The sequence below is a fragment of the Macrobrachium rosenbergii genome, chromosome 6 (assembly GCF_040412425.1).
Source record: "Macrobrachium rosenbergii isolate ZJJX-2024 chromosome 6, ASM4041242v1, whole genome shotgun sequence".
In the NCBI taxonomy this organism is placed as follows: Eukaryota; Metazoa; Arthropoda; class Malacostraca; order Decapoda; family Palaemonidae; genus Macrobrachium; species Macrobrachium rosenbergii.
In genome coordinates this window covers 27,955,298-27,979,693 of record NC_089746.1, presented here as the reverse complement: position 1 = coordinate 27,979,693, position 24,396 = coordinate 27,955,298, and the positions used below count along the sequence as shown (strand labels likewise).

At 38.4% G+C, this 24,396-nt stretch overlaps 1 protein-coding gene across 43 annotated transcripts in view; it reads left to right on the top strand.

Moving 5' to 3' along the window:
• The window catches only part of p120ctn (adherens junction protein p120), a 312,485-nt gene that overhangs the window by 261,349 nt on the left and 26,740 nt on the right, over window positions 1-24,396 (top strand). For 36 of the 43 annotated variants that reach the window (XM_067105329.1, XM_067105347.1, XM_067105333.1 and 33 more), the window contains 3 exons: window positions 1,528-1,757; window positions 13,388-13,615; window positions 13,981-14,073. In XM_067105329.1, coding sequence (XP_066961430.1) covers window positions 1,528-1,757; window positions 13,388-13,615; window positions 13,981-14,073 — 551 coding nt within the window. The remainder of the gene's footprint in view (window positions 1-1,527; window positions 1,758-13,387; window positions 13,616-13,980; window positions 14,074-24,396) is intronic. The other 7 variants (XM_067105321.1, XM_067105348.1, XM_067105331.1 and 4 more) reach the window with 1 other exon arrangement.

Sequence of the window (24,396 nt, the reverse complement as noted above, 5' to 3'; positions counted from 1 at the left end):
TACTAATTTATAAATATTAATAAGATTAAATAATAATAATAATAATAATAAAACTGTATTTAGAAAATTCGTATGTGATATGTATTTTAAACAAACAAATACCTTTCCCTCATCTTTTGTGAAGAAGCTCGAAGGCAAAGCTGTCACACATGTCACTTTAACATGACAAGAAGGGGGAGTGTTGCTGATTAGTGGGTCAAAGGTTTCTTATGTAATTCTCTCTCTCTCTCTTGTTCGTAGTTAGAGCAACCTACGTATTACTGTTTCTCTGTATGTCTTTACCTGTAGAGTAGATAATTTTAAATTTATCTAATTCTACCTGTACCATCTATGAACTGTAAATGCGCCGTTCTAAAACATAGAGACATAGAGCATTTCAGAACAAAGAGAAAGAGACAGAATAAATAAGTTTTTAAAAACAAGATTGAAAAGACTTCTAAAAATAGATCAGTGGAATGGGGAGAGAGAGAGAGAGAGAAATAGTATACTAATCTTCACACTCCTATATTCTTAGGTCAACCATTTATTTCTGTTTTTAAGCGTAATGTATTGAGCTAACTTTTAAATGAAATTACAGTAACTTTAATTTCATTTAAAAGTTATTTTAATACTTTGGGAGCATGATTAGGGTCATATTTAGTGTTTAAATTCTAGAAATAAGCATTTATAGAGACTGTGCCAAACTTACACGGAAATTCGCCTTGTGCAAGGGGATCTGGAACCTAACCTCGCATAAGTTTGGGGTATGACTGTAAATGAAATTTACCATGAATAAACAATGTTTATGTTACTGTGACAGGCCGCCAGGTCGGCGCCATGATTTTGTTTATATCCACTCATTGCAAATGACTGACAGGCTGTGGCAATTAGCCTGTCAGCCAATTGCAGTAAGTGGAAGTAAACAAATCATCGGCCCACCCTAGTGGCCTGTAGCAGTGACACATAAGCATAGTTTATTTATGGTAAATTTCTTTTCTTTTAGTTTCCTTTAAAGGTGAGTGTAAATTTACATATGATTTCATACTTTATTCCAGTAATACAATTTACTGTAATAATTAGGCTTGTTTTTCAGCGTTTTATTATTAGCAACAATTTTTGTGCCTATCCAGTATGCTGGCCCGTAGGCGAGGTATAGCCTAGCCTACAGTGCTAGGTCTCCCATCCGTAATACGGCTGCATTGGATGCAGGGCAGTTTTTTGATACATTTGAAAATAAAAGAGTGCGTCTAATACAGTGGCAAATACGGTAATCACTTTTTTTTAAATGGTAAAATGGAACAAGACTAAGACTTTTATTAACATATCTACATGCAATATGTTCTTACTGGTACTTTAATAGTGACCATCTCTGTAATACTGTAGTTGCTTCAGCAACTGGAAAAATATGCTTCTGATATCTGACTTTTACTGTTTACATCAGAAATAAGATTCAGAAATTTGTATTCTACGGGTATACTGTATATGTAATATTAGAGAATTTTATCTTTTAGATATATTTCACATAAAATATTTTTTTTACTCACATAGGTAAATATGCCATGAGGGAATTGGTTCAGAAGTTGCCTTCAGGAAACACCCATGATACTGGAACTAGTGATGAAACTATTGCTGCTGTTTTAGCAACGTTAAATGAAGTTATCAAGAAAAATGCAGAATTTTCTCGGTCACTACTAGATTTTGGAGGTGTTGAAAGACTGGTTAATATGACTCGGTTACGAGGACGATATTCAGTTAGGGTTGTTAAGTTTGCCTCACAGGTGAGTTCTTATTCTATGCACTCGTACTAATTTAGATTGATGTGAATACAGCAGTGTGCAGATGTATGAGTACTCTTGAGACAGCTTTCCTTAACCATTCCTTTATTATTACAGTACAGTACAGTATATGTAATGGTTTTATCTTTGTGCTTACTAAATTTTTTGTGAATTATTAATTGATGAAAGAAAGTATTATCTTAATTCTCAGTGAAGATTTAAAAAAATGTTTAATGACTTTGCATATTTAAATGGAGTTTTAATTGGCATCACTGACACACTTGTGACTCATACAAATATAGTACTGTACAGTATAAACAGTGACAGTACCGTAGTTGATGACATATAAGAGCTCCCTTTTTCCAAAAAATGGCTCCAACTATGCTGTGTGTGTATAGGTCTTATACAGACAGTTGTGGTATTTGGTAGGCTAATATTTACCCAGTACAGGCAGTCCCCGGTTATTGGCGGGGGTTCCTTTCCGACGGTGTGACGATAAGTGAAAATCTGTGATAACTTATTTTCATTGCTTATCAGCGCCAATAACTGGAGATCGATGCTTCTGTTAGGTAGGTATCGGTGCCAATACCCAATTATTGGCTCTGATAAGTGGAAATCGGCACATATCAGGGCCAGATATTGCTGATTTTCGTTGCTAGACAAGCACTGTAAAACTAGATTGCCAATAACCAGAGACTGCCTGTATTTACTCAGGTATCATAATTATTACAGTCTGACCTCTTAAATCTGGCATTCCGTGGTCCAGCAACTCCCATAAACCGGAACTTTTTGTATCAGCCGCCATTAGTTCCGGAGCAGCTACGAGGGTGGCACTACACCTTGTTTCAAATTTTGGATTTTTTTGGATTTTGGAACTGAAGCTTGCTCCGTAAATACACAAGCACAGTTTATTTCCAACAAAAACATTCTATGAAACTAAAAAACGTACAGTTAAGCCCCTGTATTCGCGGTCTCATGCTTTGCAGACTCACCTATTCGCAGATTCCTCTATGAAACATATATATATATATATATGCATTATTCGCTGAAAATTCGCCCATTTGTGGTGTTTTTCACTGAGAAATATTCACTAATTACTGTATTTTCATGTCATTTTCATGACTAGATACTCAGGTACCCAGGTAGTGCTTGAGTTACGATAATTCACCTTACGATAATTCGATGGGGGTAAGGCTTACAATTAATATTGTTACGACAATACAGTAAACCCCCTGTATTCACGTTCTCGTGCTTCGCGGACTCATGTATTCACGGATTTCTCTTTGGAACGTATCTACCCATTATTTGCGGAAAATTCGCCCATTCGCTGTATTTTTCACTGAGAAATATCCACTAAATACTGTATTTTCATCTCATTTTCATGACTTAATGCACTTTTTGTGATAAAACTATTAAAATACTAAGGTAATGCTTGATTTATGATAATTCACCCTATGATAATTTGATTTTGCAATGGGGTAAGCAATTAATACCAATATGACAATATTATTTATAAAATATTTTTATATTTTGCACGGGCACAGGCAGCAGTGTAATCAGGCAGTGAGAGAGACTAAATTACAATAGACAACTTTTCCTCCATCTCTTTACCCCATCTAGTTAAAAAAGTAAAAGAGAATGATAGAAGTATCATTAGTAACGTTATACTCTTGCAGAAATGTTTACAGCCATAAACAACCGTGCAAGAAACTGTTGTTTTACTTATAACCGAATCGGATAACAACAGCCGTTCACCTGGTATTTCAACCATCATACGGTAATAAACAATTACCGTACATTATGGCACAAATGATGTTAGGTAGAATATGGATCAAATATTTTTACATTATACCTTTATTTGGTATTGATAAAAAACGACAAGGAAATATACTGCTAAATTTAAGCTGCAAGTTGTAGCTGAAGCTGAGAAAACAATGTTCAAGCTGCTAATGACTATACTGTAAATTATCATGCATTGGCAACATGGATGAAACTCGATCGTAATTAAAATGGGAGAGAAAGTATTTTAATCAAAACTTCTGGGCATGAAAGAACACATTACTGTACTGTTATTTTTATGCCGATAAACGATAAGTACATAAAGCTCGTATTATGATGAAATCAAGTGAAAATAGCGAACGGAGTCTTCAATTTTTTTTACACAAAACAAATGCCTCCAAACGACAATTGTCATCTATTAACGAAAATAGATAAATTAATTTTACGATGAGATGTATTTTAGCCATATTTCGACTTAAAAACATGTCGTATAACTAAAAATAACCTTGCCCCATATAAGTAAAGTATCTAGAGATACAGTTACGGTAACTAGAAGCAAGAAAAGCACCCTGAACTGAATTAAATACAGTGAAATAAATGCTGTGTAAACATTTCCAAACCAAAACGTTGATCGCTATGATTGCAATTTATAAAACAAAAGCAATATAAGAATAATATATACAATATTATTGGATACGGTGAATTAAGGCATACCATTTTAAAAGATCCATGGAAAAGATGCATATTCATTATGTTGACATTTGTATAATACAATATGTGAATATAGAGTAGAGTATAATGTAGGCTATGCTACCGTGTATGTAAACAATTTCTTATCATTCACCTTCTCTTTGTATTGAATTATCATAAGTCACTTTGCATAAACCTCCAGAATTAGCTGATATTAATAATTACTATAGCGTGTATGTAAAGAGTATATTTTATAGTGTAGGCTAACCATACATGGTACCAAATACCCTGGTGTAGGCTAGGCTATGTTCGAGATACGTTTTGGTATTTCTTATGTTTTTCCAACAAACGATGGTTTTTTTTTGGAACCTAACCCCATCATAAGTTGGAGAATAACTGAATAACTGTATAAGCATTTTTAGATTTTGTGTGTTTGAACTATCAAAATAGGCAGTTCTAAGTGATTTTAGAAGGGTTCTAAGTATTCACTGGTTGTAGCTATTCGCAGGGGGTGGGGTGGTATGCATCCCTTGTGAATACAGGGGTTTACTGTATTTTAAAAAAATATTTTTAAATTTCCTGCAGGCGCAGGCAGCAGCATACAATCAGGCAGCGAGAGACATCAAATTACAATAGACCACCTTCTTTTCCTCCATCTCTTTATCCCATCTTCTAGTTAAAAATGTAAAAGGGAATGATAAAAGTATTGTTAGTAATGTTGCACTCTTGCGTAAATGCGTACAGCCATAAAGAACTGAACGAGAAACTGTTGTTTTGCTCATAACCAAATCAGATAACAGCGGCCATTTTGCTTGTATTTCAACCATCGTACGGTAATAAACAATTACCGTAGTTATAGTACAAGTGAAGTCAAGTAGAATAGGACTAATATATTTTTACATTATACCCTTATTCAGTATGGATAAAAGATCGGCAAGGAAATATACAGTAAACGCCCGTATTCGCGGTCTCACATTTGCGGACTCACCTATTCGCGGTATTTTTCACTGAAAAATATTCACAAATTTCTGTATTTTCACAACATTTTCATGACTAAATGTACTTTTTGTGACAAAACTATTAAAATACTCAGGTATAAGCATTTTTAGAGATTTTTTTGTGTTTGAACTATCAAAATAGCCAGTTCGAAGTGTTTTTAGAGGGGGGTTTTAAGTACAGTATTCACAAATTTTAGCTATTCACAGGGGGGGTACTCATCCCCCCTACGAATACGGGAGGCTACTGTACTGCTAAATTTAAGCTGCAAGTTGTAGCTGAAGCTGAGAAAACAATGTTCAATCTGCTAATGACTATAAATTATCGTGCATTGGCAACATGGATGAAACTCGACTGTAATTAAAATTGGAGATGAAGTATTTTATTAAAACTGCTGGGCATGAAAGAACACTCATCACTGCTATTTTACGCCGATAAACAATAAATGTGTAAAGCTTGTATTATGATGAAATCAAGTGAAAATAGCGAACGGAATTTTTTTTTTTTTTTTACACAAAACAAACATGCCCGCAAATGGCCAACATCATCTATTAAAATGAAAAAATAGCTAAATTAATTTCACAACGAGACATATTTAAGTTATATTTCGAATTAAAAACACTGTATAAGGAAAAGTAACCTTGTCCCATATAAATAAAGTATCTAGAGATTCATCTACGCTAACTAGAAGGAAGAAAAGTGCTCTGAACTGAGTTAAACACGGCGAAATAAACTTTCTGCGTAATGGATTTCCGAACCAAAACATTGATTGCTATGATTGTAATTTATAGTACAAAAGCAATATAATATATACAGTGTTATTGGATACAGTGAATTAAAGCATGACATTTTAAAAGACGCATATTCGTTATGTTGATGTTTGTATAACATGATATTATGTGAATGTAGAGTACAGTATAATGTAGGCTAGGCTACCGTATATGTTTATGATATACCATAGTGTAGATGTATATGATATACCATAGTGTAGGTTAAGCTAATTCTTTTTATTATTCAATTTCTCTTTGTATTGAATTATCATAAGTCACTCTGCATGAACCTCCAGAATTAGCTGATATTAATAATTACTATACCGTGTATGTATAGAGTATACTTTATAGTGTAGGCTAGACTACCATATTTGTATACACGGTACTGAATACCCTAGTGTAGGCTAGGCTATATTCGAGATGTGTTTTTTCCAACAAACAATGGGTTTTTTGGAACCTAACCCCATTGTAAGTACGATAAGACCTGTATATGCATTTATAGAGTGTTTTCGTGTTTGAACTATCAAAAATGGGCAGTTCTAAGTATTTGCAGATTTTAGCTATTTGGGGGGGGGGTTGGTATGCATCCCCAGCGAATACGGGGTTTACTGTACAGGATACAGAAAAGAACTGTAATTTGCATATATGCTTGTGTATCATTCAATCCCGTATCATCCGATTATTAAAATTTGGTCCAAAAACATGATTTCATCATATACATCGTGTATAGTGCGAGATGTATTTTCATTAAATTACACTAGGCTAGGCTTTCTATACCTTAGTTATGGCAGATACCATTGATAATGCATACTATATCTACCTTAGCTTTTAACTAATATATAGGTCTAGAAGCAAAAGTTCATTAGGTTAAATGGAAATCTTCATACATTAAATCAGACTTATCAGCCTTGTGACTTTTTCTAAGAATTCATTTTTATTTCGTATAATTAACAACCAATTACAGTACTACTGTGTGCAAGACACTTGACATAAACAACAGCACTGACAAACAACTGAAACAAGAAACAGCCGTTTGCTGATGTCAGTTACCATAACTAAAACACATTTATTAAGGGTTGCATTACAGTTGTTGACTTGTTAAAAATGTGCTCTAATTTTCATTGGTGACTTCAGTAAATAAAAATAAAATATATCTTTATCTTTCATGCAATGGAAAGTATGCCACTAAATTTATGGTTGTAGCTGTGGCTGAAGAAACAATGTGCAGGCCACAAAACATTTTGGAATAGTCAAAAGCAGCATCTGATACTGGCAAAATCACAACTTTACTTTCTTTACTGCATTTATAAATAAAGTAAGGTTACATTGTTAAACCCAGCTCTGATGATTTATGAAAAAACAAATTTCCAAAATGCATTTCATTTAGAAACTAATGGTTGTGATGATGTCGATAAAATGCACTTAGCTGATGATTTATGAATGTAAACATTACAAGAATGCAAATGGCACCTGAACATTGTGTTCATAAATTATAATACGATATTATGACAGTAATGATTGAAATATAATTACATACAGTATGTAAAACAAGTTTTATTAAAATTATCAATATTCTTAATACAACTGTATTATTTTACTTTTGCAATGCATATCTGTTGGTGTAACAACCTAACCTGGGCCAATAATATCTCTCTTTCTCCCCTGTGGTCCAGGAGTGGCCTGGTCCTAGGGTGCTGATTTAAGAGGCAGAAATGTATTATCACTGTTATTATTATTACAGTGAAATCACTCAGCTGGCAGCCTTAGGGCAGAAGGATTGCTGTTTATTTGAACAAGCACTGTTCATTGTTCATTATCAATGAACAGCGTTATTTTCCAGTCTTATTATTGAATAATTTCCAACATCTTGAACAGATCATTATCTTGTGCTCACTTAACTCCCATCAGTAGTGTGAAGAGTGCTTAAATCTATACATCAGACTCAAACACGGGAAGGGGGCGAGCAAACAGAGTAAAGACTGAAAAATGTATGTAACACTACATCACTATACAAATACAAAACTTTATTGCATTAAATAGTGAGCAAGCACAGTAAGTATGTAGTTTACCTTAAAGTAATGTGTGTGTGTATGCACATAAACAGACTGGAAAGCATATGTAACACTACATCACTATTAAGTACAATACTTCATTGCGTCAAGTAAATGTCAATAAAAACTGCACCGGAGGGAGAGTGAGAAGAGGGGGCACAGTAAGTGCATAGTTTATTTAACATAATGCATACATGTATGTTTACAGGCACAGGCTAGCCTTATACTAGGCTGACATATCAACTTTACTGAATGAAACTTATGGAAAATCATGTTCTAAAACACAATACAGTATTTTAAATAATTTCTTGTATTTAAGCTACAATTTTAATTTTTTTTGTGTATTTTGTTTGAAAATTTAATTACTCTTCATAAATTCACTGTCAACATCAGAGTGATCTATCAGAGGCAGAGATGGGGGAGTGTTAAAAAAATTTTCTCTGCTTACTACAGTCAAGTCGGCTTTACTATGGTTTCAAAATTGACCTCACAGACCCTTACTTTTCTTCCATCCCTAAAGCATGTGCACGTCTGAGGCCAGTAACCCGTCCACATACGATTTCCTGGTTTCTAAATGACGTGTTGAAGTTAGCCTCAGATATCGATAATCAGACCTGCCCCTACCTTTCCTTGTTGAGGAAAACGTTGTTCTTAGTTAGCCTGGCTTGGGTGCTAGATTTTCAGAGCTGTCTGCACTCTCTAGGAACCCAACCACGTCGACTTCCTTCCATCAGGGAGGTTTTGCTGATTCCTCACCCTACCTTCCTGGCCAAAAATGAAGATCCACAGCATAGGTGATCACCTTGGAAAATTCTCCCTCTGCCTCTAGACCTGTCCCTGTGCCCAGTTCATACTTTGAGGGCTTATTTAGACAGGTCCTCTCACATCTCTTCTGGGCCTCTTTTATCAGGGAAGGAGGGGGTAATCTCTCTATGTCTGCTATTAGACAACAGATCCTTTACTTTATCAAGCAGGCTAACCCTGACTCAGTCCCAAAAGTTCATGATATTAGAGCTGTGGCCACCTCCATTAATTACTTTCATTACATGAATTTCACGGATCTTACCAGGTACACCAGTTGGAAGTCACCCTTGGTTTTCAAACATCACTATTTGAAATCCTTAGAAGCTCTTAAATTCTCAGCAGTCGCGGCAGGGAACGTTGTTCCTCCCTCTGGTTCCCTTTCTGATTCCTAGTCATTTCCTCCTCCACTGCCTCAGTTATCCCCTTACGGTCATTTCAGTCAGGCTTGCCTTGACTTCTCACCTGGCTGTGTTATCCATGTGTTTGTCTAAATGACACATTTAAGTTACAAGGTTTTCAATATTGTTTAGTTATTTTGTTTATGCATATTTTTCACATTGTCATGTTAATTTTAAGCTAACATCAGTTTCTTTTGTACATTATTGTTATTGTTACTAGTGATTAAAAAAAAAAATTTCTTTTTGGACCTTCGGTCTTCTGTCCCCCTTAGAATTTTTATCTCTTTAGTTCAAGAATGATGTTTATTTCTCTGTTAATTTTTCATCGGCTGACACGGGACCCGATCCAGAAAAGGGATTTTGACTGAAGGAAAAATCTATTTCTGGAGAGGGGACCATGTCACCCGATGACCCACCTCCATAATGTGTCATGTCCCTCCCACAGTAAACATCATTCTGGTGGGGTGATGCTTTCATGGAATGCGGCTAGCGGTGTTTTGTGTGCTGTCCGCGAGTGGTGCATGGGTTTGTAACTGTCCTGTGGGACTTTTGACCTTGGGATCTCTATAGGATAAGGTTCCGTGTTTTTGTAGTTCACCCTTTTCCTTACATCCATCTGATGGAGCTCGCTCTGGGGTAGTAACTCCAGCATTTCATTTAGCTTTCTCTGGTATCTAGCAACGGAATTACCTAAAAAAAGTGCTGAATGGACTTTTTCATCGGGTGACACGGTCCCTCTCCAGAAATAGATTTTTCCTTCGTCAAAATCCCTTTTGTTTTCTCTCGTAAATTACGGTAGAGTTATTATCAAAAAGATTTTTCCTGCTGTCCTAGTTGCATGCTTTATCCTAGTTTTTTCTTCCATAATGTAGCTATATATTTCGATTTTTTCTTCCATAATGCAGCTATATATTATGATAACATTAAATGCATACAAATGAACAGTTTTTTTTTCGTGATACAATGTTCTCTTCTGAAATTGGGGGAGGTTCTTATATGTCATCAAATACTGTAAGTCAAAAGAGACCCCCTCAGTTCTGTAGTAAACTAACTAAAGTGTTTCACATTAAGATATTTCCCTGTGGTTGAGTCACTGTTCACTCAGTTTTTTGTAGTAAGTCATGCTTGTTTTTTTATTTTGCAGTGGTGTTTAGTTAGTTTAAGTATGTATGGGAAGCAAGATACCAAACATCTATGTATGGGAAGCAAGATACCAAACATCTCTGAAAATTTATGGCCTCTATTTTCAGTATGCTTGGTGTACATCCGTGTCCCATGTACCTGTGAAACTTCCTAGAGTACAAAATGTATCCCAGCAAGCAAATTTTGTTGTTGATAATTGATCAGTTATTATTATTATTATTATTATTATTATTATTATTATTATTATTATTATTATTATTATTATTATTATTAGTATTCAGATGAACTCTATTCAAATAGAACAAGCCCACAGGGGCCATTGACTTGAAATTAATTCCAAAGAATATGGTGTTCATTTGAAAGAAGCCACAGAGGGTAATGGGGAATACAGAAAGAGAAGATCAGTTATTGGAAAAACAGATAAATTAATAAATTAATGACAATGTAATTAAAATATTAAAATGTAAGTTGAATTGTATAAGGGTAGCAGTGCATTGCATCTTCACTTGAGCTGAGAAGTTAAGTTCGACAACAAGGCACATTTACTGCATATTGGTGCTGCTATTCAGCAACTTGGGTTGCTCTTGGCAGATATATAGGGGATCAGGGATCAATTGTGAAAGTGAAAGATCTCTGTTAAAATACAGCTTATGAAAAATTGACAAACAAGAGACCATCCATTGATAGTCCAAGTCATAACTGCTAATATTAGGAAACAGAAACCTGCCACCATGAACCATTGTATCTAAAAGAGATAAATCTCTGGCAGAAGCAGACATCCACACTGGAGAGCAGTATTCTAGTAAAGGAAGGACAAATTACCTAAAACAGGTTGCATTGATTTCATCAGTTATAAATACAGGCAGTCCCTGGTTAATGGCGATCCGGTTTTATGGCGCTTGTCTAGCGACGAAAATTGGCGATTTCCGCTTATCGGCGCCGATAATTGGGTATTGGTGCCGATACATACCTAACAGAGGCGTCGATAACTGAAAATCAGCGCTGAAAATTGCTGAAAAAGTGCCGAAAATTGCTGATTTTCGGTTATCGTCACACCGCCAGCAAGGAACCCCCACCAATAACCAAGGATTGCCTGCAGTATATACGAGGTCTTAAGAACAATATCTAACTTTCATGCGCCATTTTCTGAAACTTTTGTCAGATATTTCTCAAAAGTTGCACCTATAATAGATTTATTCGGCAAAGTCTCATCCACCTGAAGGGGAGGATGGGGTGGAAAATCTGTACAAGATCTGCAAATCAAGTGTTTTCATTTTACTGGAGTTCAGTTTCATACCCCTCCAACTACACCATTCACTGCTGATCTGGTCCATGTCCTGATTGAGGCTGAGGGCAGTTTCATTTCTCATAAGTGGAGACTTAACTAGACCCACAAGTGTTGCATCATTGGCATACTGAACACTCTTGTTTTCCAGGCCAACAATCATATCACTTGTATACACTAAAAATAGCAGTAAACCAAGAACACTGCCCTATGGAACTCCAGACACTATAGGTCTTGTTTTCCTCAAGATCCCATCAACAGGAACTCCCTGCTGCCTATTTGTAATGAAATCTTCGAGTAATCCTAAAATATATCCACCAACACCAAGGTTCTGAAGTTTATAAATAAGTGCCTTGTGATTTACTAAATTGAAAGCAGCACTAAAATCTATTTGATTTACTCTACACTCAAAACCCTTATCAAGATTCTCTTGCAAATGGTAGGTTAAGTCTAAAAGAGCATCGCAGATACCAAACTGCTTCCTATATGCATATTGACTATCAGGTAAAAATCCTTTAGATTCCACATATTTACATAGTGGCTTAAAAATAAGTTTTTCTGAAACTTTGGAGAGCACAGGGAGAATAGAAATTGGCCTGTGGTTACTGCAGCCTGCAGCCATACCATTCTTTGGAACAGGCACTGTATTACTAAAAATCTATAGAATCTACTAATTGTAAGAGACAAAACACTAGAAACTCTCTTAAAAAATAAAGATAAGAAACCATCAGGATCTTCTCCATCCCAATTGTCAAGATTATCTAGAATTTTCTTAACATCCCTAGAGCGAAATGCAAATTTTGTAAGAATAGGTTCAGGTTGACAAGTATCAGGGAGAGGGACATCCTGAACTGATTGCTTAGCTTCAAAAGCTTGATGAAGCAGTTTAGCCTTTTCCTAATGACCAGTAACTGGTCTACCATCATCTGTTAGTTGTGGTGGAACGGAAGATGAGCCTGACCCCAAGTTGACCACAGATGAGGCCAAGTAATTCCTTTGTTTCCTCTTCAAGGAATTACTGTATTGTAATTTCTCTTGGCTGTATTGCAAGTTCTATTCGCAGCATGGTGAGACACAACAAAAGTGGTGTAATTTTCATTTGAATGATTTTGTCTCCATGTGTTGAATTTGGTCTGTTTGTTGTGGTAAGCTTGTTTACATGTATCAAACCATGGCTGATCATTTGTCCTGAGTTTAATGAACCTCTACGGACATACCTTATTAAAATAGCCATCAGCATTTCATTTAACTTTTTGGGATCAGGATCTAATGTAGCATTGGAAAAATTAAGTGCCAGACAAGCTTCAATAATAGGACCCCAATTGGCTCTAGATTTCAGCCAGAATGTTTTTCCAATGGTGGGATTTGGAATATACTGATTGCCAGATATGACTGATTGACAGATATGTCCATGTCAGTGGACTTGACAATAGCTGGAACATCAGTGAATATGAGGTCTAACCTATTACCAGAAATATGCGTGGGTTCCTCAATTAGCTGGACAAAATTGGAGGATACACAGAACTACATACACTCTTAAACTACCAATAAATATAAATACTGTACTGTAAATTAACAATGCAGCAAGTCATACCTAAATAATGTACTCATGGGCATTAGTGGTTCAGTTAGCAGAATACAGTCTTTTTAGTTAAGTGTTAGTGTTTATCTGTATTGGTAACATCATATAATATTTTTTCCTATTTTGCACTTTTAGGTGCTTTTCTCAATGTGGGGTCACCAAGAATTAAGAGAAGTATATAAGAAAGCAGGATGGAAAGAACAAGATTTTGTTAGTAAAAGTGTAGCGGCGCGAAATGCTGCAGGAGGTGGTGCCAATTCTCCTACAGCTAATAATACCTTAAACAGACCTATGGCTTCTCAGGGAGGTACAAGATATGAAGACAGAACTATCCAACGAGGGCAAGGAAAGACCCATCAACAGGTTGGTTAATTTTTTTTTTTAATATTAAGACTGTCAATCTAATAGTTATGGCTAACTTAATAAAGGGGAAAAGCAGATGTAAAAATGTTTTATTATGATCATTTCATTGTAAAAACTCTTCCACTCTGTCTAGTTCTTTCTAGGTTTTCTTCCCAATACATCCAAATTACATACTTTTTGGTGTTAACAGGTTAGTTTTGTCATGGGTTTAATTTTTGTATTTGAATTCTTGAAGCTTGAAGCTAGCAGTTAACAATTTACTGTTCGATATTAGTACACTATGTATATGGTTGAATCATAAATGCTTTAAATATGTTTCAATAAATGCTGAAGTTTTCATATAATATTTAAATTTTCTTAAACAGCGTGAACAGTTGCCAATGTCGGACATGGGATATGGTGGTGATGGGGGAATTGTTCCTCCCGCAGGCGGGGTAAGACTGTATCCTCCTGTTCAGGTAGGTGACCTCTAATGCCCCCGCACCAACACTGTACATGTTTGTAGACACACTCACTAATACTTCTCCGTGTCATTGTAACTCAGTTTCATTGTATTTTTTGTAAACTAATTTATAATTATAATAATTGAAAGATAATTTGGTATTGTGCTTATAATAAATATGGTGACTTATAAAAATCTAAAAGATTATTAATTACTAATTCTTGACCAAACAAATATTGAATGTCACATGATTTGTTTTTCTTGGAGACTGTAAATTTTTTTTATGAATTGAGGTTCTTCAAAATATAATTCAGAAAAACCAACTGATTTTACTTTGGTCACTGGATATTTGTAATGTATAGGTAAGCCCTGATCATGTGCAAGTTGAGAATTTGCATTTTTTGTATTTTACATTTAGTCCATCACATTAGTGGATTTTAAAAGTTGAATGCGAAGAATAGTATGATATGCTGGTAACAGTACTATAGTCTTTAAATTTTGTGAAGTAAAAACACCAAGAGTTAAAATCCAATAAGCTAATCAGGTACCAAAAAATATATTTATGCACATTTCACATTTGTGAATTTTATTGCTCAGAATAATTTTATTGGTAAAATTAAAGTTACTTGTTACAATAAAGATTAGTTACAAAATGTTTTCTTGGAAACAAGCATTGCTAATTAGGCATTAAGAATATAAATGATATGCGAGTAAAGATCATGGTAAATATTATTAAAGATTTAAGCTTACAATACTACAGATGAAGTACTGTTAACTGATAATTTATTTAAGTTTCTATGTAATGTTATTTGTCATGATGAAGAGGTCTTCAGTGCAAAGGAAGCACTAAGAGGATGAACTTGGTATTGTATTTTACATAATTCTGGTGATGGTCATTGCATGCATCTTCTGAACATTCAGTAGGTCACTGTGGATTAGAAGAGAGCTGAGAAGGCTTAGGTGGATTATGATAATGAGAGAGAGAGAGAGAGTACAATGGTTGATATTGTAGATATAGTATTATAAGTAATGATTATGAATGGTAAGGAAAAATTATGGAAATTACTAGTGATAGTTTTAGTTTGCAAGAGGAGAAAGTGCAGAAGTAATGCAGGTAAATGGAAACCAGGAAGATGGGGCAGTGAATGTTAATAGAGTTAGTAGAAAAAAAAGCTGGTTGATTTGTAGGTATAGAAAGAAAGCAGATGAGGGGAGAGGCAAATCATACAAAAGTTTTTAAAGTGTCTTAGTGTGTCCAAGGAAGTCTGTGGGGTCAACTCATTTATTGAAAATAAGTCTGAATGTTGAATAAAAGTATAAGCATAAAGACTGATTTTGAATAGAAGTGAAATAAAAAAGGTTGAAGCTGTTGAGACGAACTGGGTGTGTTTAGTCTGTGGTGCAAAAACTTTAAGTGAGGAAAGTGGATATACATAGAAGTTTCATATAGTAGCATTAAATGAAAGAACTGATCAGTTTTTCAAGGTGATTTTGTCATGAATGTTGGAGGATAGTTTGGTAATAAAAGGGTATGATTTGGAGGTATTAAAAGAGAGGAGAAGGAAGATGCAAAGAATGTAGGATAGATGGAGTGAAGAGATATTGGAAAGTTATGGGCTTAACATCCATAAAACACAACAGTGCATGTAAGATAGATGTGATTAATGTGTGTAGTGGATTTGAAGCACTGCTAATGAGACCTCTGTTCAGATATATGAAACTGCTAATTTTGTTTAAGTTTTCTGCATGAAGTTGATTCACAAATCAGTAATAATAAGTTTAAAGTACTGTATGAATGCAGTAGTGATCATTGTGACTTTTTTTTTGTCACCCCCTCTTGAAGGAGATCACTTGATGTGTGAGCACTTGTATACGGACAAACCTATATAAATCAAGTCATTTTCTCCAGTAACGGATAGGTTTGATATAAAATACAATGGACATTACTACTTTCATACTTGATGGTAAACTAATTGTGCAGAAAACTTCCATGACAGTAATTGCTTAAAGTTCCTTTTCATAATTCTCATTTGCAGTGCTTCAAACCTCTTTACATACACTGCACTGATCACATTTATGTAGCATTCACTCTTGTCCTTGCTTTCCCTTAATTCTTGGAATGTCTATCCTAACTTTCAAAGTCTTCCTCGTGTCCTCTTACTAGCACTTCAAAATTATACCTTTTCACTAACCTTAGTCCTCAGTTCTTTCCACAAGCTCAAACCATCTCCAAACTTTCCACAAGCTCAAACCATCTTCAAACAATGATCCATCCTTTTACCTACACTACCATATTTACCTCTTCTGTATCTCCACATTTCTCACCATTTCAATTCTTATTCCACATATATTGCAAAAATAGTCCATCCCAAGGGGATTAAGAACCCATACTTCACGTTACATATTAGCGTTGGCTCAACAACCTCTTCCTATATTTTAACCTTGAAATCCATAGACAAATCAAGTCTCTTCCCTGTCTTCTCTTCATATACCACTACCATTTGCCATATTTTGCCTATTTGTGATACCTCTTCTCTCATCCTAGCATCATTTTGTATATTTACTGCTAGATGTCTGTGTGGTTAAACTCCTTCCATTCTTCTGCCACCCAAATTAACATTCATTACTCCATCTACCCAGTTACCATTTAGCTTCATAACCTTACTTTCACGCACTTTCAGACTTCGACAAGGTTTTGTAGTTTAGCCTCACTATTCCCAGTCAGTACTGTATGACTTGCAACTGTCAACCATCCCACACTCCATTCAAGATTTATTTTCATAAACCGCAACTTTGTACCTACATCTTTGCTATTGTTTTCATCATAAATTTCTCTAACTCCATGTATACCAACCACATAGTTTCCATTTAACTTTCAGGCTTCCTACAAAACTGTTCCATAACTCTTGATTCATACACCTTTCTTGTCTAAACCAACACTGTTCTTCCCCAGTCAACCATTCTGTCATGTCTTATTTTCTCAGTTAAAATCCTACACCTGGTATATTAGGTAATGTTATGCCTCATAATTCTTATAGTTACCCGTTACCTTTACCTTCAAACAACGGGACAACATGTTAGCCATTTCTTCAGAACCCTTCACTTATTCAGACATACACACCCTCGCCAGGCAGTGTGCCTCAGCATCTCTTGTCTCTTGTAATTCCATCAACTCATAGTGTCATTCCATTCTTCATCCTCATTGAAAAGCATTCTCAAATTTACACTGATGCTTTCTACTGCTGCATCATTCATCTCTAAATAGCATCCATCTTCCACTTGAAACAAATTTTCAAAATATGCACTCCAATGACCCATGATGACTTCTTTTAGGTGTTATGCTGTGTTAACCATTTCATGTCTCTTTCCAAGTACTTACATTTTTCAGCAATTTTTCCCAACTGAACTTTGTGCAATCTAGTTGTCTGAAAATGTTTGCACTGCAGGTTCATTTTGGATTTATCATGTTTTACAGTGAAAGGTCTTCATATTCAATACAACTTTTAATGAATATTCCAAATTGCATGATTACTACTCTTGTGAAAATTTTTGGTGGATGCTTTTGTTTTTTGTTGCCAAAGGCTAAGTATCCTCAAGTAAGCTCAGTTGAAATATGCTGCAGTGATATGGTGATTTAGGAGCACATATTGGTTCACACTAGTTAAGTCTAATGAATGATTAACTCCTATAGACTTTAGTAATGTGCACATTAAATTATATATCTTGAGTAATTTTTTTAGATCTGAAATTCAGGGCTTTGTATATATAAAAAAATATTTTCCTTTAATGGGTGATAACTGCACTAAGGTTAGGGCTTGCCTTATACATACTCAAAGAGACACTTCTATCACTTTGTTGTTAATAAGATTGTGTTGGTGTGTGGTGCATGACGGATGGTGCAAACACCATCCAGATGCATTGCATGCTCTCTGTGACTAACATTGTTGCCTGCACTGTTGCATGACCCCAGCTGGTGCACTCATTTTTTTCATTGTGTGTTTACTTTAAGTTTGGAAGGATATATTTCAAGGTCTCCTGTCAATGTGCACTGCAGGAGTCTCGCTGAGTTGTCTCCTAAGGACCAAATTTTGGTTTTGGGAGGATGATGATCATTTGTAAGTACTGTTAATTTTAGAATGGGGTAACATCATTAAACAATAAAAATCTTAGCACAAGAGAGCATGTTAGCAGTCAGAGGTCACTCTTACTATGCACTTATAAGTATTCCAGTATATTTATTTTATTAGTAAATTATGTGGTATAAGCATCATTATTATGGTGATGTTAGATTAACTCCCAGCATTTCTAAAGCAACATTTAAATACTGTTTATAATTTTTAGGGTTGCAATCATAAGCTATAGAGAACTATTTATTCTCTATGCATGTTTATATTGTAAATTATTTACACACCCACATGAAGAAATGTACATATTTAAACATTAAACATTTTTCAGGCCTATCTATAATAAGGTTAAGAAAGTTATCTATATATGGCATAAGTACAACATAAAAAGTGTAACACTTGAAAATCTCAGTACATCCATTCACATCAGAAATATAATTTTGCCAGAGTTTTTTTGCAAAAGATTGCTGTTTCTAAGTGTTTGACCTTGATTATTACATGATTGTGAATTCTTGTTAGTAAGATAAAGGAGTGGAATGTTTTAAATTTCTTATCACAGTTAGGGGAGGGTTTTGGCTTTAACTGTTATATTCCCCAGAGAATCGTTTGCATTTTGGACAGGAAAAATTATATTTATATTATTTTAATTTAGGATTAAAATAGACAGAACTACAACTATTATGATCAAATCAACAGTGAATGGTCTCTCAGACTCCAGTACTGGGCTATGTGACCCAAATTTCATATGTTCATTCACTGTGATCAGATAAAATGTAACCACTTCTGACAGTGATTATTTAACATCTCTAAAACCCATCATCTTAAGTAAATGGGAGACCATAAAATATAGTTATGAATCTGATATCAATTAATTAAAACTGTTTGAAAATAGCACCACTTTGAAACTATTTTATCTTGTTTTTAACTCTTTTGAGTGCCATGGGACATATTCTGCATTTGAGCATTTTTACTTCCTTCAGCACCATTATACTGTATATGGTAAAATACGTCATGGGGAAAAATAGTTCCCAACGTACTTGCCAGGCATGTTAGAGGAATGTAGAATACTCGCCGAATGACCCCAGTACAGAGTTGGTTTACTTCAGAGTCTCATGACATTGCAGGAAGTTTATTGTATAGTTGTGTTATACAGTATGTCCACCGTAATCTCGGGGATTAAGCAAAAATCTGCGTTAAGTTGGCATCCCCTCTAAAAATGCTTATAACTAGCTATTTTAATAGTTCAAACACCAAAGACCCCCCCCTTCTCTAAATGCTTATAATGCCTATTTTAATAGTTTAAACACCAAATATACCTTAAACTATCATCCTAAACACCAAAGACCACCCCTCTCAACACCAAATATACCTTAAACTATCATCCTAAACACCAAAGACCACCCCTCTCAACACCAAATATACCTTAAACAAATCAGCAGCATAATCAAATTACTTTAAAAGGTCAATATTCAAATAAACATGAAAGACCATTAACAGCACAAACGTTACATTTAAGAGAGTCTGCAAAAATAATTCAAAACATTGAATCTGAAAGCAGCAAGTCCAAATAAATCACATGAATTATAACACTCATAAGGCAAGCTTAAATATACAAAACAAACAGTACATAAATGGTCAAAAATTAGATAGGCTATCTTAAACAGTCAGCAAAGCAATATACATCACATGAAAAATACATTTAGCAAAGCAATAAACAATCACATGAAAAATACGAACAGCCGGAGTTACATAAACATCTACAGACGAAAGCTGCAACATAGGAACACTACAGGACAACAAAGACAGAGCCGATACGGCAACCATCTAGCCCTCAAGCACAGTCCTCCAGGCGCCCATGACAGAGTCGCCACGACAACCATCATGGCCAAAAACACTCTCCGCTGCTCTGCTGACGTCCTCCTCCAATAACGATGACCAAGACAGAGCCGACACGGCAACCATCTCGTCCTCAAAAACTCCCCATTGCTCTGTTGCCAGGACCTGACTCGCAGGTACGGATACCTGCTGCTGCTACTGCTACCCCAACTGACCCTGGACCCGATTCGTTGCTGCTACGAACCTGACTGACGAAGTCTGACGCCATCCAACAGACGTCAACTCGCCAGCAAGAAAAACAAAAAAAAAAAAAAAAAAAGGAGGCAACAATCCACTAAGGGAACAATCGGCAAACGATTGTTCCTAACAGTGTGAAAACTAAACTGAAGTCCCCCCTACATTCAATCACAGCCTTTTTCTCTCATACAGTATTGAAGCTGTCCCATTTGCTTTTTTCAGATAGGGGAAACATTGGGAATTCATTAGTAGGGTTAAACACTGTACAGTACTTATATTTAACTATGCATTAAAAAAATACAAAATCATAAATGCAATCAACAGTGATAAAATATTCTCTTGTGTATGTACGTTACAATGATTTACTAATTTTCAAATAATATTAATGTAAACACAGCAAAATGTTTATAAAATGTTATTTCACTTACAGAATACATTTATACTGTATTACATACTATACTGATCTGTTATCATAATACTGTATGATAAAAAACCAATCATCCCGACATTTGTAATGTTTACGTTCTGAGAATCAGCTGATTGATACTACCGAAAGAATTAGGAAAATAATATTTTAGTTGCTAAAAGAAATGAATGTGTGAGAGGGTGCGAAAAAAGAGCAGGTAGACAAGTACTGCTAGTTTATTGAGGAAACAGCCTGCTTATAAAGTGGTGTGTGGACGTCAGTACAAAGACATACAAGTGACTCGAGGTCAATGATTCTCTATGCAAAACAAGACAGGTACATACAGCTAACGTGACAATTGAAAATAGTAGATTAGACACAAAGATACTCTGACACATACACAACAGCAAAAATGAATAGGTAATGAATGTACAATTACATAATGAAAAATAGGGCTGATTATCCTGACCTAGGGTCAGTGGGGACTTTACAATACTCCTCCCCCAAGACGTAGGTAACATCTGATCAAGGCAGGTATCTGCCGGGGCGGCAGAGAGGGGCGCGGCTCCTTGATGTCAGCTGGGGGGTGCGTTCGACTTTGGTGCGTTGCTTATGGGAGTGGTTGGTTGTTCCCCTGCCTGGGCCCGGGGCCTTCCGGGGGTGCCCACGCGACTTTCTTGTGGGCGGGGTGGGCTGAGGGGTGATGTCTCCAGGGGGACTGGGGAGTGCCACCGATGTCGTCCTCCAGGAGTGTGGGCTTGAGGGGGTCTACCGACACCCAGTCGTCCTTCCCTTGGATGGCCACCCGGAATGCCTTTTTGTTTCTCTCCAGCACAAGGAACGTCGTTCCTGATGAAGATGTGGGTGTTGGAGGACAGACCGAGAGGCATGAAGGGGGACGTCCTGTCGGTATACGTCCGCTGGCAGAGGGCGAACTTTCCGATCCTGTCGTGGAGCCTCTGTGTTGTTAGGATGTCCTGGTCCTGCGTGATGAGTTCGCCCAGGACAACGAGGACCATGCATCCCCCAGCTTTGTGAAGGCGTGGACCAGCGGCTGGTGGTCCGTCCAAATTGTGAAGGGCGTACCCTCCAGGAGGAATTGAAGTGGCGTACTGCCTGGTACACCGCGAAGAGTTCCCTGTCGAAGGTGCTGTAGCAGGACTCGGTGGGGCTGAGCTTCCTGCTGAAGAAGGCGATGGGCTGAGGGGCTCCATTGACGACCTGCTCCAGGACGGCCCCACAGGCGACGTTGCTGGCGTCCGTTGTTAGCTGGAGGGGGGCGTTGGGGTCCTGGTGTGCCAAGGCTGCCTTGGCATGGGCAGCCTTCATCAGGGAGAAGGCCCACTGCTGGTTGGGACCCCACACTAAGGACTTTGGATGGCCCTTCAGGATCTCTGTCAGGGGGGCCATGGTGCGCGTGATCCCGGGGATGAAGCTCCTGTAGTAGTTGACCATCCCGAGGAATTCTTGTATGCCCTTGACAGAGGTAGGGGTGGGGAAACTGATGACGGCCTCGACCTTCAATGCAAGTGGGCAGACGCCTCCTGGGGATACCTCGTGGCCAAGGAAGTCGACTCTTTCGACGCCGAAGTTGCACTTGTTGAACCTGATGACGAGGCCGTACTCCTGCAGGCGCTGCAGGACCTCCCGGATGTGCCGCAGGTGTTCTTTGTGGGACCTGGAAAGAATTCAGATGTCATCGATGTAGCAGATGCAGAAGTTCAGTTCCCCCAGGATGCTGTCCATCAGTCTCTGGAAAGTCGCCCCTGCGTTCCTCAGGCCGAAGGTGGAGAAGGCGAAGACATAGGACCTGAAGGGCATGATGATGGCAGTTTTGGGAATGTCTTCTGGAACTACTGGTACCTGGAAATAGGACTTTAACAGATCTAATTTTGAAAATATTTTGGCCCCGTGGAAAGAGGCCATGAGGTCTTGCATGTTTGGGAGAGGGTAGTGGTCTGGTTCTGTAGCGAGGTTGAGCCGCTTGTAGTCGCCACAGGGTCTCCAGGAGCCGTCCGGTTTCTGCACCATGTGAAGGGGAGAGGCCCACGGGCTGGGGGCTTTCTGCATGTGCCCATACGCTCCATGTCGGCGAAAGCATTCTTGGCCTCCTGAAGGCACTGAGGGGGAAGCCTCCAGAACTTTGCATGCGCTGGGGGGCCCTCGTCTTGATGTGATGGTATATTCCGTGTTTGGCGGGGGCCCCAGGCACCTTATGAAGTTCGGGCCTGAACACCTCGGGGAATTCCTTCAGGAGGGAGGCGTATAGGTGGGGAGCGACGGAACATACTGTGGGTGAGCTGGGGCCCGGTGCCAGGGGCAGGGACTGGCAGGACTTGGTGTCCAGCAGGCGTTTGCGGCCGATGTCGGCTGCCAGTCTGAAGTGGGCCAGGAAGTCCGCACCCAGGAGTGGGGTCCTCACGTCCGCAACGATGAAGTTCCACTTGTATCTCCTGGCCAGGATGGAGCCCGACAGGAGCTTGGTGCCGTAGGAGAGGATGGGGGACCCGTTGGCGGCCATCAGGGAGGCAGCTGGGTCCAGCGGACGTTTGCGGTCCTCTCTGGAAGGCGGAAACACTGACCGCACAGCCCCCGTGTCGATCAGCATCATTCTGCCGGAGACGGTGTCGCGGACGTGGAACCCCACTGGTGCGGGGCTCCTGGGTGTTTCTGCTGCCATGGCGGCCTATGAGGGTGGCCGCCGCTTCCCCGTATTTTGGATGGGTGAAAAGGCAGGGGGCTTCACAATTTCAGGCGTCTTTGCCGAACCTCCGGTGGTAGTAGCAAAGCCCCGGCCTTTCCTTATTCCGGTGATGGGTTGGCTGCCTCTTGGCGACGACGTTGATCTCCTCTGTGTTGGGTTCCTCCGGCTGGAGGCAGTTGACGGGGTGTGCGGGTGTGGATGCCCGCTTCACTGCCCTCGTGGAGTCAGTTAGCTGCTGCGCCGTTCTGATGAGATCCTCGACCGGCAGGGTGTAGGGCTCCTCAATCTGACCCCAAACCTCCAGGAGGAGCTGCCGCAGGAGGATCTCCCTCGACAGGCTGATCTCCTTGTGCCTGCCACTGCTGTCCGTCTCGGGGAGGAGGAGGAGGCCTTGGAGGGCGTGCCACATCTCCAGGAGGTTCGTGTCCTGCCGGGGGTTGATGGCAAGGTTGAGGGCACGGGTTGCTCTCTCGGAGACCAGCAGGGAGCAGGTCTCGACGAGAGAGGCCTTCAGTTGCTGGTAGGTGGCAGGGCTCAAAGTTGATATCACCCACGGGCCGACCTTCCTGTATATCTCCTCCGGTAGGGCGTTGATCACTTCGTCTGCCTGCAGCACCTTGTCGGTCAGGCCTGCCACCCTGAACTGCCCCTTGACCCTGTAGAGCCATGATGTCGGGTTGTGATGGGTGAATGGAGGCAGCTTTAAGGTGAGGCGGTGCTTGGTTGATCTGTCGGGAGGGGCATCGCGCGAGGAGTGGGTACTGGCGTGGAGGAGCGTGCGGGTTTTGGTGTGGGGGAGGGCATCAGTGGGGGTTGCGTGAGGGAGATATCTATCTCCAAGAGGTTTGCAGTTATTTGTATGTGGAGGGAATGTCCGCATCCATGCTCATTTCCATGCTCTCACTTGGAGTGTGAATTAACACTCGCATCAATACACACTTGGGAGTGTGCCATATGGGTCCGCTAATGACGCTGGTGATTTACCGATGAGGGTCGGTAACGCCCAAACGCTTTGTTAGACACCGTAGTTAG